The following is an 18,991-nucleotide window of genomic DNA, read 5'->3' on the forward strand; positions in this document are numbered from 1 at the left end:
TTTGAAAACTTTTGGTAGATCTTGCATATTCTTTGTCTTGATTAGATGAAAGAGCTTCATTTAATTAGATCTGAAATTTTTTTTATCCCAGTAGCAGTTCCTTGAAGTTCTTTTGCATTCTTTGGTTTTAATTCTTTTTGATGAAAGGATTCAACTTGTTTGACATGTATTGTATTGTAAGCACAAGTGACTAATCAATAAGCACTGCGATAATTATTTTTAAATTAATTATGTTTTCTTGGAAGGAGGGGCCTAGCTTAATGAGGGACCTGTTACTTTTTTAATGGAAACTTTGATGTTGGACCTTGTTGATATAGCTTTCTTATTGTATATTTTTGCATACTAAAACAAACAATTATTATTGTTTCTAGTATAATATTGTTGTTTTGTGAAAAATACTGTGGGAAATTCTGTCACTACTAGTACATAATGACATTAAGCTCATGGACAAATGAAGTGAATTAGAGATTACTGTAGGTTTACGAAAAGTCTACCTTTGAATATTAGCCCTTTTACCCCCAAAGGACGTACTGGTACATTTCACAAAACACATCCCTTTACCCCCATGGACGTACCAGTACGTCCTTGCAAAAAACTGCTATTTACAAGTATTTTTGCATATTTTTGATGAATTTTTTGAGAAACTTCAGGCATTTTCCAAGAGAATGAGACCAACCTGACCTCTCTATGATGAAAATTAAGGTTGTTAGAGCAATATAAAAAAAAAAATATACTGTACTGCAAAATGTGCTTGGAAAAAAAAGTAACCCCTGGAGGTTAAGGGTTGGAAAGTTCCAAATAGCCTGGGGGTCAAAGGGTTAATTGAATTAGAACACTTGGCTTCAAATTCAGATTCTGAAATTGACATAACTGCTTAGCCACAGGTTATTGTTGTCATTGTTATAGCCTGTTGTCGGTAGAAATGTGTTTCCTGCTTTTGGTCTGTCCAAGGTAAGTGTTATGTATGCTGCATAGCTTATACAGGGAAAGGTTGTTCCTCATAAGGTCAGAGTAGTTTTTAATTTAGAAAACCATTGACAAGCAATTTACCTCCTACACTTATTCTTACCTTACTATATTTATATTTAGAAATTCTTCATTGCCAATTTGTAAATCACCACAAGTTAGGTTTAAGCCTACTTTTGGAGAGGATAATTGAATTATAAATTTAATTCATCTTCTATTTTTTTGCAGTGACCATTGCTTGTATTATTAGTTTAATCGTAACGTAGTAAAGGAATAAATTAAATTTTTGTAACCGAAAATAGAAATGATTCCCATTGTCAGACCCTTTCTTTTTTATGTTTTTTCATTGTTCATTTTACCAAAATTTTCCATTTGAAAGTAAATCAATGAATTTTTTTTTAAAAAATCATGAAAGTAAAGCATTGTGTTTTGCTTATTAATAACTAAAAGTATTTTTAATATTGTACTGGTGAGGAGGAATTCATCGAACTTATTAGATCGGAAGGTAAAATATCTCGTGATGTAAGACATTGAGTTTCTCTTGCACCAAAGAGGGATAGGATTGAAAGAACTTCAGACGGGAGGTTTACTTATTAAACTCAGTCATTGGGGAAAACAAAAGAATTCTTCTAATTTCATGTAATGTGACATGACAAATATAGCATTAGTTGGATATACAGAATGAATATTATTTTTATTAGCTAAGCTACAACCCTAGTTGGAAAAGCAAGATACCATAAGCCCAAGGGGGCTTCAACAGGGAAAAATAACCCATTGAGGAAAAGAAATAAATAAATGATGTGAGATATAATTAACAATAAAATATTTTAAAAACATTAACATCAAAACAGATATTTCTTATAAAAACTATAAAAAAAAACTCAGCCTGTTCAATATAAAAACATTTGCTGCGTTTAAACTTGAAGTTCTACTGATTCAATTACCTGATTAGGTAGATCATTCCACAACTTAGTCACAGCTGGAATAGAGAAAAACAGATAATATCAAACAGCAGGAAACAAAACTTTAAGAAAATTATCAGTAGAATTTGTGCATTTAATACTGTTGACTGGATTACCTACCCTGAATTTATTATCCATGATTATCAGAGAGAAACTACTGTATAGATATTATTAGAAAAAAAATAATCAAATGGCTTGAGTTTTTGAGTTTTTTAATAAGTGGACATTTATAATTTTCCCCATTTTTTCTTAGCCTTATTAAGAGAGTAAGGTGCTATGACTTTCTTCATTCTTTCTTTGAATTACTGGACTGATAGTGGTTTCCCTAAATGTCTTTGCTCAGTGTAGTGCATGAAATTAAGTTTATATGTAATATGTGATTGACAGAGATGTTGCATTGCTATGCGTTATCTTGTTATATAGTAGGTGTTGATGTTGGTGGTAACTGTATACAGTAGTACTTTGATTTCTCCAATATTTTCAAGATATCATAATTTGTAATTGTTCCAACACAGGGTACTTACCTAGAACTACCTTCTTAGGAGTTACTGGTAACTACCTAACTGACAGAAGTTACCAGTAACTCCTAAGAAGGTATTGCTAGGTAAGTATGTTAGGAAAAATACAAATTACTTAAAAATTTGTGGTTTTTGTATCGTGTAGTTCAGTGCATGAACTGTCTCCCTACGAATAATTGTTTAAGCTGGTTATTGTATTAGATAATTTGATGATTTTTCTTTATTACATATTGTAGTTTGCCTGTTATAATGAATACATATATATGTTGCTAATCTCAGCCCTTGCTTTTACCAACTTGAGCATAGATATTACGATGATGATAGGAACAAAGAATCTAGGGTGGGTTTGACTTTTTTTTCTAGAATTACAGTTCAGGGAACATGCAAATGAAGTTAGAGATGGTTTACTGAAGGTTATATCACATAAGGGGAAAAAAAGCATGTACAGTATGTTTTATTGTGATGGAATGTTTGGTAATATTTCCCATAGATTAACTGTAGTATTGTTTAGAATAATTGTTGCAGTGTTTGGCTGTGGGAAGCACTTAGTTTTTTGTGTGTGGAAAGTTTAGAATTTTGAACAGAAATTCTGATCAAGCAGTTAAGAGGTGGGTTTTCTAGGTTAATAAACTATATAACTGTATTAAGGACAATTCAGTTTGGTAAGGGGTCCTCTCTTACTTTTAGCCTTTTGATCATTGACGGAAGAACGCTTGTCTTTGGAGGATCTGTATAATTTCTCACTGACACGTACATTGATACTGTACGTTTTTCTTTTACTTAAAATAAACCATCCGGTAAAGTAAAACTTGTCAGAAGACATTAACACATTGTACTTAAGTATATCAGTAACATACAGCTTCATATTAAAAATAACTACACAAGCTAGTTGATTCTGGAAGGGAAAGTTTATAGTTTGAAAGAAAAGTTGATAGTCTGAAGGGAAAGTTATAGTTTATTTTAAAATTTTATGCTATTACAAATAACTTTGTTTCATTGTGATAAAATTTCTTTGTGAAATGGTGCTGATAACTAGTTTCTGGTTGATAGCATAGAAAAGCATTGCTTTGTAGACATAACGGTACTGTAGTTGTCATTGTTGAACCCTCAGAATATTCCAAGGGTGATCGTTCATTTCAAAAGTTCTACTGGTAATCTTATTTTTATTCAAATTCACTATTTATTCTTCTAAAATTTCACTTGAAAGTTCATATTTTATTAACAGGAAAAGAAAATATATAAAGTTTGTAATGTATTATAGCTTCATTTCTTTTAGGGAAGTGTAGAAGGGGTTTTTATTTGCTTATATGAATTAGGAATTTGTAATTGGGTGAGGACGTAGGTAATGTTTTTTAAAAAGATTTGGGTATTTTCCCATTTTCAGATTTTGTTGTACGTTTTTCACTGATTTATGTACCATTTGAGTTATATTACAAGACATTTTCTCCTAGAACCAGGTATAAACCTCTTTAGTGAGTTACATAAAATTTAAATAAAATCCTTTAAATGATACCCAATTAAAATTTGAATCCAAATGAAATAAATTTGCAAGAAATCAGAATACAATGTATTCTATATTTTATGGTTTCAGTATTTATATTTTTTCTTGGTTTATTATTATTAATATGGTCATGATCATGCTATATGTATGATGTACATTCATTCTTTGAGAACAGGATAAAAGCCATTGAATTAACTGTAAAGTTTATTGCAGGGAAATACATTAAATGAGAGATCTCTTGCACTTTCAGTCTTATGTTTAAAGGGCCTTTTGCCACCATATCTAAAGAATCTGGGTTTAGGTTGTTAAAGTGTCTGTTAAAAATATGTTAAATTTCTTTTGTTTTGTATACTGTAATACTATACTATACAGTATTAATGTATCTGTTTTAATTTTATTTCTTTTTTATTCAGAATATATTGCAAATAAGAATGGTATGGTTGTACTAGCAATATTTATAATTTGTTCCCACACAAATACAAAGCATGGTCCCTTATTAGGAGTATGACTTTAGCGAAGTTGAAATGTGTTTCAACTTTTAAGGAGGTAGTAATATTACAATGCGGGTAGACAGTAGGCCTCGCCAACTTAACAGGCACAGTAACAGTCACTTTGACTTCGGCTGCAGTTCAGATAGATGAACTACTGCGCTACCTATTTATCTATCTGTTTTAATCTTTTGATTAAATACTAGCAGATCATCCTGTTTGAGGGATAATGTAAGAAGCTAAGTACAGGTATAAATAGTGTGTTATGATAATTGTAATGGTGAAACGTTTTTTTGTGCTACCTACCAATATTTAATACGCCCTTCTCCCCTGCCTCATTTTCAAGTCTTTGCTGCAACTTTTAGGAGACGTCTTTGAAGAAGTCCAGAAAGTCTGATCAATAGAAGTCGCATATGAGTGACTCCAATCATTTCTCTCCTCATTGGAGAAACTATGTGGTATCAGGAACCTCCCTTTTTAAGTGATTGCTGAGAGTTGTCTTGTAGCGGGAAGAAACAGTAGCACACAACACTAGGGAGGTGTCTGGGTACTCAGTATGGGAGTTCATACCTTTTGCCTGTGCTCATTCTCGTGCCAGGAGTAAGTGGCGTAAGTTGTCCCATAGCGAGAAGAATCATCAGTACTTACATCTCTCGTACAAACTGAGCACATGCACTGCCGGTCAAGTTCGAGAGAGAGAATGAAGTGGTGCATGCCAAAGAAGATATTAGTAAGGGTTTATCCTCACTGTATTGTCGTAACCTTCGGCCAAAGTACATGATGAGCAATGTATCCGAGTCTCATGAGACATCGACCAATTCCTCTGCATGGTTTCATGTGAGGAGCTTGCTGTACTAGAACCCAACCCTCCTAACAGGAAGGTTTTTCAGTACAATACAGGAGCTCGTGCTCTTGCTACCAATGACAGAGCTCATTTGAGAGCGAGACCAAGCATAAGCACTGCTGGTCAGTATGTTGGCAGCCACCTTTCTTCCTCTCCTGCCTCGGGACACTTTGGTGACACCAAAACTTAGTGGTTACATATCGGGAATGCTTCTTTCCCAGAGAATATGTTTGGTAAGTGGTACAGGCATTCACACACCTGCAACCTCTGATCTGTCTCGTAAGAAACCGAACACGCGAACCCTCGTGTGAGATGATAGGTGCTGCCCTCGTTCCCTTCGTTATTCAGAGAGTTCCGAAGACAACAACTCAACGGAACGTGTGGGGTAGAATGTATGATCAATGAGCGGCATGAGCATGATGTTACCAGACTATCTCTTCCCCGCTGTACGATCACCATGATGTCACTGCTCACCAGAAAGTTATCCCATAGCGGGAAGAAATGTCGCCATATGAAACTTGGTCTTTCCTACAGACACTGTTATCTTTGGTGAACAAATCATAGTTGAGTGCATATGAAGCATGCATCTAATCGGGAAGACAATCCCAGGACGTTCTCAGATCATTTGCAAGGTGAGATATGTAGTACGTACTGGGAACTTTCCCTTCCCTGAGTTGGAGTATCAGTATGCAGTGCAGATGTGCTGTGCTCTGTTCCGTATTAGATCAAAGGTTTTTGGAGAACTGAAGCGTATGCGCTCGCCTTCCCCTTCACCTCTCCATGCAGTTTGTTCCATATTGTCACCTGTGTATATAACGGGAACAGTTCCTTCCCTGATTGGACATATCGTTAAGCTGTACAGGTGCTCACTCAACTGCTACTGGTGCTCTGTTTCTTAAGAAAATGAAGGTCTCAGGGGAATTGAAGTGCACGTTCATGCATTCTTGTTTCACCCTTTTAAGCATTTTGTTCCATTGAACAGGGTCGGTGTTACCAGTTACAGTACTGTATGTACAGTAACAACAAAACACTATGGCTGTTTTCAGTAGGTTCAACTCGCACTGTTCAAACTCACCACACACGTAGCATATATCTACATTACTACTGTATAGTACAGTATTTCGTTTATAGTACTGTACACAGTAGTTAATATAACAATAACACTAATATACAATGAATACTGTACACTTACACAATAAAGATTAAAAGAAAAGTATTGGTACAACACCAATAACAGTTTACATACGAAGTTTTATGCAGTAAGTCTGAAGCATGAATGTAACTTGAGCCATAGACGGTTTGGCATGTGGGGTAGCATAATGTACCTATCACATTTCATACTAAAATCACTATAAACATACTGGATGTGTACTGTCCTTTAAACATAAATTTTTTTTTTTTTTTTTTTTTAAACAAGATTCTGCAAAAAAGGGACTGAGGCGGGAGATGCACACACGAAGACAGACGATGCAAGAGCGAGGCCGAGTGAGCGAGAGATAAGGTGCTGTGCTGTGTAGAGAGGAAGATGGCATGAAGCATGCCGGGTGCAAAGGAATGCGGTCGATTTGAAATCATCGAGCTGCAAGAAAACTTATCGCGAAACAGTGAATGTGATCTTTTATTCAATAGGTATACGGTTCTCTGTATCATGAAGATAAAACCTGTAAATATCGAGAGCTGTCTGCACTATGTGATTAGTCTTCTACGAACTTGTTGGACACCATGTGATCGGATACTTTGTGCTTGTATCTCTCGTGCCTGTTTTTCAGTGTTTTCGGGTCACAGAACTTCAGACGTGCTTTATTTCAACTTTTCTAGTCCATGATTCCAATGGAAGAGGAACCTATGATCGTTCTCATTGCTTGTACAGGCTTAAAGATCTTCCATTCATGAGCACCAGTGTTTTCTTGTGGTTTTCCCTTTGTGTTTCATCTTTACATGAACATTCCAATTTTTTTCACAGCAAGTCAGATCGCACACTTGTTATCCATGAGTGACATTTCCCCATGGGATTGGCCACGTGATCAAGAACCATCCAATTGGTGGTCAGGCGACTGTGAATCATGCCATTGGGGACCACATGTTCAGGAACCATGTGATTGGGAACCCCGCTATCTGGAACCACATGATCAGAACTTATTCTTCGGGTGATTGTTACTTTCTAGTCACCTGGGAATTAGTGCACCAGTCATATGTTACTTCCCAGCTTTCCCATCCCAGAGATCTCCCACTACACATGAATTTTTCAATGGTTGAGATATTCTGACGTGACGAGACTGTTCCACAACTCACAATAGATCTTCCCACAATCCAAGAATTTTCCTTAATGCCAAGATCTTCCAACTCGTTTGTGTGATATGGGTTGGAACAAGCTACTTCTCAGGTTTGATGGCAGCAATCGTACAAGCATCGAGATACCACATCGTGCTCGCCCAGCTGCAGGCATGGATCCTCTCCAACCAAGGACAGACACTCTAGTGACGCTGCTACGTGCTGCGCAGTGCCACACAATCCCGTTCTTTCTCTAAAGCCTAAGGCACCTATTGCTCCTTAGCCTCGGAAAGCATTAAAGCCAGAAGTAGTTCACTCATTGAAGAAGACCAGTCATAGAGCATTCATTTTTATTTCTGCTCACAAATGTCTTATAGAGAGGAATGATTTTTTGAAGAAGTTCAATCATTGGCCTACAACAACTGACTTTAGTCCATTACCCAATAAGACAAAGATCTTCAAGACGTAGTCTATGATCAATTAAGTCTTTGCATTCATATGAGTGCATTGACCTCCGGAGGTGACCGTAATGCCTATCAGGGCAGGGCCTACGTCCATCTAATGGCACTTTGGCACCCCATAAACATCTAACAAAACCTTATACAGTGGAACCTCTACATACGAATTTAATCCGTTCCAGAACCAACTTCGGATGTAGAAATTGTTCGGATGTCGAAACGAATTTTCCCATAAGAATACATTGAAATAGGAATAATCCGTGGTTTAGCCCAAAAACCTATGATAACTTCTTAATAAACTACTACACATAATTTTCCCATGAGAATAATGAACACTAAATTAGATAATAGACATGTAAATAAGAAGAATAGACATGTAAATAAGAAGAATTAGCAAAAAAATGATAAATAAGAAACGGGTTTTTAGCGTCACTTTACCTTAGAAACTCCAGCGCAGGTGTTGTTCGTCTTTGCTACGCAGAGAGGAGAGAGGAGACGGACGGACGGCGAGGAGGTAGAGAGGTTAACTACGATAAACGTAACACTACCGTAACTTATTCTAACTTACACTAAGTGAACTTTAACATAACTTAGCTTATTTTTTTTTATTTTTATATTTTATATTTTTTTTTTTACATTTTCTTTTTTTCTCTTTGATGATTACGTAATTTTAATCACTATCACTTACATTTAAAATTGACTGAATTTCTTTTGCTTCACTCTTTTCCGTTTTCTGTGTTTCACTTTCTTCCACTTCACTCTTTGCCGTTTTCTTTGGTTCACTTACAGCCTCTTCATCGCGAGTTCGCTTCGCAGTTTTTTTTAAAGAAAGCATCGATAGATAATTGCTTGGTACGGCTTTTCAGAATGTTTCAAAAGTGAGTTAGGCAAACATCATCGAATTGAGAAACTACACGACAAACCTGCAATTTCTTTGGATGGTATTTGTCGATGAAGCCGACCACGTCTTGATATTTTCCTAACACCTCTTTTATTTGCGCTGAACCTAACACATGTTCTACCTCCTCGCTCTCTTCCTCGTCATCACTCATGTGCTCCGACATAGCATGGAGTTCCTTGAGCTCATCCGTCGTCAGTTCGTCGTGATGTTCGGCGACGAGTTCCGTAACGTCATCTGCGTCTACCTCCAGACCCATGGACTTGCCAAGGGAGACGATTTCCTCTACGGCTTCCGCTGCACCGACCACGGGAACAGGTTCGGGGTTAAAACCCTCGAAATCTCGGGGAGAAACTGCATCAGGCCACAGCTTCTTCCATGCAGAATTGAGGGTCCGTCGAGTTAATCCCACCCAAGCCTGATCTATGATCTTCACGCAAAGTTAAGTTGGTGCTTTGCGTGACATTAAAGCACTGCTTGAATAAGTGCTTGGTGTACAGCTTCTTAAAATTAGAGATGACTTGCTGGTCCATGGGCTGGAGGATAGAGGTGGTATTTGGTGGAAGATACAGCACCTTTATGAACTTAAATTCATCGAAGATATCATCTTCAAGTCTGGGGGGGTGAGCGGGTGCATTGTCAAGGCATAGCAGGCACTTTAAAGGCAATTTCTGCTCATGAAGATACTTCTTCACAGAAGGACCGAAAACTTGGTTTACCCATTGCACAAAGAATTGCCTAGTGACCCAGGCCTTCGAGTTGGATCGCCAGAAAACATAAAGCTGATCCTTATCGACGTTGTGTGCTTTAAAGGCCCTAGGGTTCTCCGAATGGTAAACAAGCAAGGGCTTGACTTTAAAGTCCCCGCTAGCGTTGGCACATAGAGCAAGAGTCAACCGATCCTTCATTGGCTTATGCCCAGGCAATTTCTTCTCTTCGGCAGTGATGTAGGTTCGACTCGGCATCTTCTTCCAAAACAGCCCGGTTTCATCACAATTGAACACCTGCTGCTCTACGTAGCCTTCTTCCTGCACGATCTTTTCGAAGTTCTTAACAAAGTCAGCTGCAGCCTTTGTGTCCGCACTAGCAGCCTCTCCGTGGCGAACAACTGAATGAATCCCGGACCGTTTCTTAAATTTCTCGAACCAGCCACGAGATGCCTTGAAATCATCTGAGGAAGGCTCGGTTGAACTCTCCCAAGCATCACCCCCAGAGCTCTCCTCCTTCAAGTCCGTAAAGATGGCGTGCGCCTTCTCGCAGATAACGGTTTCGGTGATGGTGTCGCCAACGATCTCTCTATCCTTAATCCACACTAGTAGAAGTCGTTCCATCTCTTCTATGATAGGGGTACGGCGTTTGGAAATTATAGTGATCCCCTTAGAAGGTTTCACTGCTTTAATAGCTTCCTTCTGTTTAAGGATTGTCGAGATCGTCGACATATGACGGCCATACTGTTTAGCAAGTTCACTCACGCGGATGCCACGCTCATGTTTTTCAATAATTTCCTGCTTAATTTCTATAGAAAGCATTTCCTTCTTCCTTTTCTCACCACTACCACTACCACTAGCAAAACTAAGCCTCTTGGGACCCATACTTTACGTAAATTATCGTTAATGGATGCACGTAAAAAATCACGATTAAAACACAGTTAATATCAGAACGCACAGTGCACAACCGCAAGAAGCCGACGAGAACAGAGGACTGACCCAAGCCGCGCTAATTGAGCGTCCCTCCGAGGTCGATGTGCTGCCCTCTATCGGCGGAAATAAAAAACACTTCAGGCGCTATGAGCACCGACTACGCGTACGAGTATTGTTTACTTCGGGTGTCGAAAAAAACATTCGGGTGTAGAGTCGGAACGTGTTCGAATTGTACTTCGCGTGTCGAAAAATTCGGATACAACCGGTACGACGAAAATTGCTTACTTCGTGTGTCGAAATAAAATTCGGGTGTAGAGTAAAAAATTTGCTCGAATTTTACTTCGGATGTTGGAAAATTCGGATGTAGAGGTTCCACTGTAGTCACAGTTCTTGCTTGCCATTTTTTTCTGAAGGACAAATCCTACCAACCTGAAGAACTTCTTATGCTCCAGTTGGAGCTTCTCCACTGTCCATTGATTCAGGCAGGTGGGCTATACCCACCAGCTACTACTACTAATACCTTGTTAAAAATTTACTTGTTTATTCCAGCTTCACTGAAGCAATACTCCTATTAAAGAATATGTTTTTATAATTATGAAAAATACAAATTACTTTGAAATTTGTGATTTTATCCTAAGGGGTAAGGGAATCAAAGTACATGCTGTATCCATATTAATAGCTTCATCTATTACAACTTATATTAAAGTATTCATGTTGAAATTATATAATTCATCAAGAATATCATTAACAAAACACAAAAATTCATAATGTAAAAAGTTATAAATACTGTATTGCAAAGCTACGAAAAGATTTTTCAGTTACTGCTATTCTCAAATTTATCGATGCCATATGTAATTATAAAAAGAAAACAAATTTGGTTAAATATGATTTATTTATTAAGTATTGAGACAAACCCTTAAAGCTAGCCCTTTGAGAGTTGACTATTTTGATCGGGTGGTCTGCTTAAACTACCTAATGATATAAATGACATTTATAATGATATCAAGGTGTGCAACCTTCCATTGCAAGGGGAACTATTGCCCCCCCCTGCATTGAAGTATCATAGACCACAATAACAATTTGTATTCAACCTTTGATGCTGGTGCGGTAGTTATATATTCTTTCCATCAGGCCTCTTTGTATTGATTAAATTACGTGTTATAATGATGGTTTTTCTGGTTTTGTCCTTCCCATAAATGATGCAGTTTTCCAATAAACCTCTATTTGAATAATGACATGTAAGGCACTGTTGAGTCTAAAAATTTTGTAAAATGTATGTAATTTAGTTGTGTGTTGTCTGAGTGTTCAAGTGTATGTTATTATATGTGAACCAAAATTTGATGTGTACTTTATATAGTGTCTGTTACTTATCAAGAATCAGACTTTTGAAGTATCTGGTATGTTGACAGACAGCTTGGTTGTCATGATTCAATTCACCCGGAGGTCTTGTGCATGCAGCACTTACGGAGTAAATTTTTTTTTTTTTATGTATTTTAAAATTACTGGGTTTTGTTATTCAACACATGGTGATTTTATGAACAGCACTGTCTACTAAAATATTAAAAAGTTTTTTTTTTTTTTTTTTTTTTTTTTTTTTAATAAAATGTTATTTTGTAATTATAGGATGAAGATGAGGAGGAGGAGGAAGAAGAAGAAGAGGAAGGACTTGAAGATGACTTTGACGCAAATGGAGATGCCGAGGATACTCAGAACGAGGAAGAAGAACCAAAATATGATGAGGAAACCCAAAAATTGGTTGATAGTAAGTAGCTTTTATCTTAAATTTCACAACAACAAAATTCTTTCCCTTGAAAGACTTGATTGTCAAGGTTTTCAATGAATATGTTGGAAGTATAATGTGGCTCTTTTAGTCACCGAATGTCACCTGTAATATTTGTATGTCCAAGAGACAATTGTTAATATTTCTGAAAACAGCACAACCATCAAAAGCCTTTCTTATTTATTGGGAAAGTTTTCATCTGTTTAAAGAAAAGGTTTTGTATGAACAGTCTACGTCATGATAAATTTTCACTGGCACACTACCTTGCTGTTTCCTTGAGCTAGAGATGAGTGATAGGTGTTGCATAGGTCTAGCTACTGAGACTTAGTTGCCAATGCCTAGGCTCTCCAGGTCTTTCTTGAGTGGGAAGGTGCTGGTCAAACTGTAGTGCATGTTCAGTGCATGCATCGACTTGTCTATTGCCCATGTTGAGCATTAGCTACCTCCAATTTGGTACTGTACTTTCAAAGTTTATTCTCTTATTTGGAACAATTATCATTGGAGTGTTTTATCTGAAGTTGTGTTAGAGATAAGTAGTTTTGTAAAGACCTGTTCTCAAACCATATACTGTACAGTACTTTTTTTGTGTTTACTGTAAAAGAATTTTTTTTTTTTTATAAAATTTCATTGAAGCTTGAAAAATTTAATTGAATATTCTACTGGGTAAACATATCACATTATACAAATTTTAGACAATTTTAAAAGCTGTAGCTAATTTCTAGACAGAATATTTAATTTCCTTTCTGCGGAATTAATTTTGGAAGGAATTGCATGTTAAAATTATTTCCATATCGTATAAGCATTTTCTGCTTTTACATTCCTGACTTGAGAGCCATATGGGTAAGTTTAGTAACATTTGTCAATCATTTTTTCCCACAGCTGCCAATGCCGCTCGTGCTGAATATGACGAAGCAGATAGGGAGGTCCGAGACCTTGTGCGGGAACTCCGTAGTTTAGAGGAAACCCAAGAAAAAGATTATGGACCAGAAGAAGAATTTCGTATCCTTGAGGGAAATTGCTTTGAGTACAGCGATAGGGAATACATTTATCGCCTCTGCCCATTTGACAAGGTTGGTTCATTCATTTCTGGAATATCTCATCGAGTTGTATTGTTTGAGTCTGATTTGGAAATATTAGAAGTTATTGCATGCTCTGAATGTATATTAAAATTCTGTACTTGTTTGCTGTTATAGTAGTGGATGTTCTCAGGAAGACTTAATTTCTGTCATCATTACAGGCAATTCAAAAACCAAAAGCAGGACATGGGGAGACAAGGCTTGGTCAGTGGGGTGAATGGAGTGGTCCAGAAACTGACAGATATAGCAGAATGATGTATAGTAATGGCCAGGCTTGCTGGAATGGCCCAACGAGGTCGGCAGATGTAAGTTGACATTTTGTTCTCTGCTTTTGTAAATAGTATTTCTTGTGGTGGTAATTTTAGGTTTTTCCACCATTGGTTTTTTAAGGGAAGTTTTAAAAAATTTGCCGTAAAGGTTTACCTAGCAAAGAATAAACTAGCCTCACTTAATATAATTAAATGCTTATAACAAGCTAATAATTTGTGGTCCGTTCATTCTCATTGTCTGTACAGTACTGTACTTTGATTTGGTCTATCAGACATTAGACCGTAAAACTTGATACTAATTTACATCTGAACATCTTTTATTCCTGAAATTATTTAGTGTAATTTCACTAAAGTTTTTAAGTTAGGAAAAATTTTTTTTGGGTGCCCAATAATATAATGTAGTTGGTGTTAAAGTGTTAAATTTTTGTCATACACTGTACTGTATGACAAAAATAATAGAAAAAATTGCTGATATTTTGGCTTTGTTATAACTCATTCCTGTTTTTACCAGACTGCTGATGTTTCTGGCACATTATAACAAATTTTTCCTTCAATTCCTTTATTTTTTTAGCTAGGATTCTCAACCATATGCACAATTATTCTTATTGAATCCAGTTTAGCATTGGTCCAAGTATGTAAACCCACCAGACAGATTAACAGTACTATATATTTCATTAATTGCTCTTTTTCAGGTATATCTTGTCTGCTGTAAAAAAAAAAAAGAAAAAAAAATTGTCAAGCATTACCAATCTGAAATTTGTTCCAACACTAAATACAATCCCTCGCTATTTATAGGGATTTATTATTTTGGCAAAGCTGAAACAAGCCATGGGACTTTTTAGTGAGGTATAAAGTACCTTACCGCTGTTACCAGGGGGTAGTCACAGTAACTGGCCACGCCGCTCAAACAGACCTGTGTTGTCTAGACACTATACTTTTGGTTTGGCTTGAGTAGACATCTATCTCTCTCTCCTCCCCGACTTTTTCCTAGTATTTGACTTATGTTTTTTACTTGTCTTTATGAGTTCTTCTATTTTTACAGTATGTCTTTAGTCAGCGGGCGTCTTCTGAAGGACAAAGTCCTTTCTCCTTGGTCTCTCCCCCTTTTGACGCTGTACTTTCCGTAGGCTGGGGGGCCTCCTCGGTAATTTCCTTAGAGGGAGGCCATTTGCCGCCTTCTCGCTGACATCGCTGCCGCCTTTGTGAGTTCCTTAGAGGGAGACCGTTTGCCGCCTTCTCGCTGATATTGCCGCTTTCCTTCAGTGCCGTGGGCAGTGTCTGATCCTTTGTGGGGTATACCCTTCCCGCTTGCGGGTTAGGTTATTCTACCAAATGTTTTCTTCGGAAATTTGATTTGATGTCTATACAGCTCTTTCAAGCCGCACTCCTTTGTTCCAGCGACGGCAGCCGTCAGATGGAGTGCGTAGTCCCCAGTAGTTACGATCTGTTCTAACTTGAGACCCTCGCTTCATTGAAGCTTCTGCTTCTTGAGAGACACTTTTACTTATCAGAAAGTACCCTCAACTAGCCAATATAGATCGTCTTCCCCAACTCTCTTTGGTTTGTGCTGTTTCAGTAGCCCTTTTGCATGGAGTTGAAGTTTAGCATGAATTTACTTCTTGGAACTTAACACAGCACTCTCCATCAACAGCCGGGGTAATCCACAAGGGTTAAAACCTTGGTGCTTAATACCTCTCTTACCTCTTGGTTTTTTTTGTTTTCACAAGCAAGAGTTTCTTCGGTTCCCGAGGTTTTCATCTCCTCCAAAGTTCGGAGAACCTGCATACACGTGGCTAGGATTCTTCATTGATCCTAGTCAGCGCGGACGTTCGTCCCTGATGAACGTATGTTCTTTGCCTACACTTTGTTCCTACTATGCAGTGGCTTATGTACCATGTGCCTCAGATGAGTCTGCTGCTACCACCTCCCTTGTTTCAAGTTATGGTATATGACTACCTTTACAACCTGATTCTGCATGGATAGAACTTGTGATAGTTGCGCAGGCACCTGCAGCAAATCGGATCTCAGACGTGGTTTGTAGAGGAAGATTCCTCTAATGTACTCCTTCGCGTTAGGAGACATAAGCTCGTGGGGGTACTCTCTCTTTCATTCCCTCGGTTCTAAGGGATTGAATTCAGCGGTGTCCGGCGCAACAGCTATAACAATTTAGGTGTTCAGATCCTCTGTATGCATCGGAGGATCCGGTCAACCCTTGGATGGGTGACCTCCTAAGAACACCAGAGATTGGTGGCATCTTGCGTGCTCCCGGTCTCCGTCAGCCCATGCATCCTTGGAGCTTTGTACAAGCATCTTCAGCCTCCATCTGCGGAATTCTTTCCCGGAGAGACACATATACCCAACCTTTCACTGGACTCGGTCTTGTTCGTCAACCCTCGGACAATGACTCTCTTCCGTAGCCGGAGGTCTCCTTTCGTCTAAGGTTGTTCGCTAAGGATCGCTTCCTTTATCGTCCTCGAGTGAGTTTTTTCCAGTAGTGGATAAACCCCTCCTATGAGCTTGGAGTACTCCTCTTTTCACTAAGATGCAATCTTCCTTCTTTCGGGAAGAATCGCCTAAATTGGCAGCAGGTGTTGGTCTCTTTCCCCGTCCACGGGAAGACTTCCTTCACCTATTTTGTTCTCCCTTTCGAGGAATTCCTGACGGAATTGAGATATATCCACTCCCCTTCTGTGGGAGACCCCCTCCTCCAGCCTCTGTTCAGCGGTCCCCCTACTTGCAGGAGGATTTCCTGATAATGGCGACAGGCGTTGGTCTCGTCTCCTGTCCGTGTGAAAAGACTTGCTTCACCTGTTAGGCTCCCTTCGGGAGATTCCTCCAAAGGGAAATGGTCTAGTTACTGGGCTCGCCTAGCCTCACCAGCAACACTCCTCATGCCCATCAGACGCGTTTCCAACTCCCGACAGTACCCTTACGACACGATCTATGACAGCCACGTGTAAACATCTTTCACAAAACGTAGCTTTGCTGTGGTTCCATGCCCGGAGACTATCCAGTTCCAGAAAGGAGTACCCAATCTTCAACTAATTGGAAGAGGATGGCTGGATACCCGCGTTTTCTTCAGCTTTGGTCTTCCAGGCCAAGTGGACTGGTTTTCTATCGTGTAAGGGTTTTCTCTTCCCTCAAGGCCACTATTCCAGTAGTTCCTCATTTTGCTTGTGGGAGTAAGGCCGCTCTCTCAGGCGATGAGAGGCCACTGCTCATCCTTGAGACCCACCTTCAGACCGAAAGGTTTTAACTTTCTTCTACGTCGCCATTCTCTCTTAATTCAGCGTTTCAAGTCTACCTGCCCATAGTCGGAGAGGAAATCCCCTCCATGGGGCATGAAAATGCGCTTCCTTCGGCCCTGGGGGCACCCACCGATAACCCAGAACTCCTAGCAGCAGGTCTTTGCCTGACCTTGAGGGCAGGTCTCCCTTCACTTTGGGTCACCCTCAACGTCTCTTCCATGATAACGAACCGAGTAACACTCAGCTTCTTTCCTGACAGCTCGGACCTGGGACCCCGGGTTCAAGCTCTAAGGATTGGAAGCTCTTCATAGCATGTCTATGGTCCACATAAATGGCTACTATTCCAGTGATTAACTTGAGGTTCTACCTTAAGACGGAATTGAGATATATCCACTCCCCTTCTGTGGGAGACCCCCTCCTCCAGCCTCTGTTCAGCGGTCCCCCTACTTGCAGGAGGATTTCCTGATAATGGCGACAGGCGTTGGTCTCGTCTCCCGTCCGTGTGAAAAGACTTGCTTCACCTGTTAGGCTCCCTTCGGGAGATTCCTCCAAAGGGAAATGGTCTAGTTACTGGGCTTGCCTAGCCTCACCAGCAACACTCCTCATGCCCATCAGACGCGTTTCCAACTCCCGACAGTACCCTTACGACACGATCTATGACAGCCACGTGTAAACATCTTTCACAAAACGTAGCTTTGCTGTGGTTCCATGCCCGGAGACTATCCAGTTCCAGAAAGGAGTACCCAATCTTCAACTAATTGGAAGAGGATGGCTGGATACCCGCGTTTTCTTCAGCTTTGGTCTCCCAGGCCAAGTGGACTGGTTTTCTATCGTGTAAGGGTTTTCTCTTCCCTCAAGGCCACTATTCCAGTAGTTCCTCATTTTGCTTGTGGGAGTAAGGCCGCTCTCTCAGGCGATGAGAGGCCACTGCTCATCCTTGAGACCCACCTTCAGACCGAAAGGTTTTAACTTTCTTCTACGTCGCCATTCTCTCTTAATTCAGCGTTTCAAGTCTACCTGCCCATAGTCGGAGAGGAAATCCCCTCCATGGGGCATGAAAATGCGCTTCCTTCGGCCCTGGGGGCACCCACCGATAACCCAGAACTCCTAGCAGCAGGTCTTTGCCTGACCTTGAGGGCAGGTCTCCCTTCACTTTGGGTCACCCTCAACGTCTCTTCCATGATAACGAACCGAGTAACACTCAGCTTCTTTCCTGACAGCTCGGACCTGGGACCCCGGGTTCAAGCTCTAAGGATTGGAAGTTCTTCATAGCATGTCTATGGTCCACATAAATGGCTACTATTCCAGTGATTAACTTGAGGTTCTACCTTAAGGAAGCTACAGTAGCTCGTCCCCAAGTGTTCGGCACTCTTCCTCAGCCCGGGAAAGGTCAAAGAAGGGTCACCAAGAATAAGTTCTTGGTTGGGTTTTGCAAGGTCATGGACAAGACACTAAATCCCGAGGCCACTTCATGGAAGACGCGACCCAGAGGAACATGGAGACATTCTCCATTGTCCCTGTAGTGGATACACAATAAAATGGATTTTGAGCAAAGCGAAAAATCTATTTTTGGGTGATAGGGCCATGTCGTCCTGATGGAAGGTTCCTTTAGGCAGCTTTCTAAGGGATATTTGGCTACAGTCATACTCCCAGAGAATTAACCACAAGTTCCCAGAATTCTAACTCCTGGCACAAGTATCCTTAATATAACTTTTAAGGATATCGCATATCAGGGGACATATTTCTTGATACGACACATTGCAATCTTCACCCCAGATAGATTTTACACTTTGAGGGGGAAGAGTGGCAAAATTGAAGGGGAGCCGTTATCAAGGCTACACGGTGGATCCCCTCCCAGTACTACTACGGCGTATTATTCCTTATTGCATTTAAGCATGGATAGCCGCAGATAGAGTAGTTTCGGGTGGGGTTTTTCATTACATAGTTGTTTTACTCCTTTTGAAAGAAGGGAGGGTCCATCAGGACGACATGGCCATATCACCCAAAAATAGATTTTTCGCTTTGCTTAAAATCCGTTTTTGGGGCTCAACCATGTCATCCTGATGGAAGCT

The 18,991-nt window shown here is 39.5% G+C and overlaps 1 protein-coding gene across 2 annotated transcripts in view; it reads left to right on the forward strand.

Annotated features, from left to right (window-relative positions):
• LOC137648912 (glucosidase 2 subunit beta-like) overlaps positions 1-18,991 on the forward strand; it is a 100,301-nt gene that overhangs the window by 64,738 nt on the left and 16,572 nt on the right. For both annotated transcript variants that reach the window (XM_068382099.1, XM_068382100.1), the window contains 3 exons: positions 12,170-12,308; positions 13,206-13,396; positions 13,564-13,707. In XM_068382099.1, coding sequence (XP_068238200.1) covers positions 12,170-12,308; positions 13,206-13,396; positions 13,564-13,707 — 474 coding nt within the window. The remainder of the gene's footprint in view (positions 1-12,169; positions 12,309-13,205; positions 13,397-13,563; positions 13,708-18,991) is intronic.

The sequence above is a fragment of the Palaemon carinicauda genome, chromosome 10, assembly GCF_036898095.1.
Source record: "Palaemon carinicauda isolate YSFRI2023 chromosome 10, ASM3689809v2, whole genome shotgun sequence".
Classification (NCBI taxonomy): domain Eukaryota; kingdom Metazoa; phylum Arthropoda; class Malacostraca; order Decapoda; family Palaemonidae; genus Palaemon; species Palaemon carinicauda.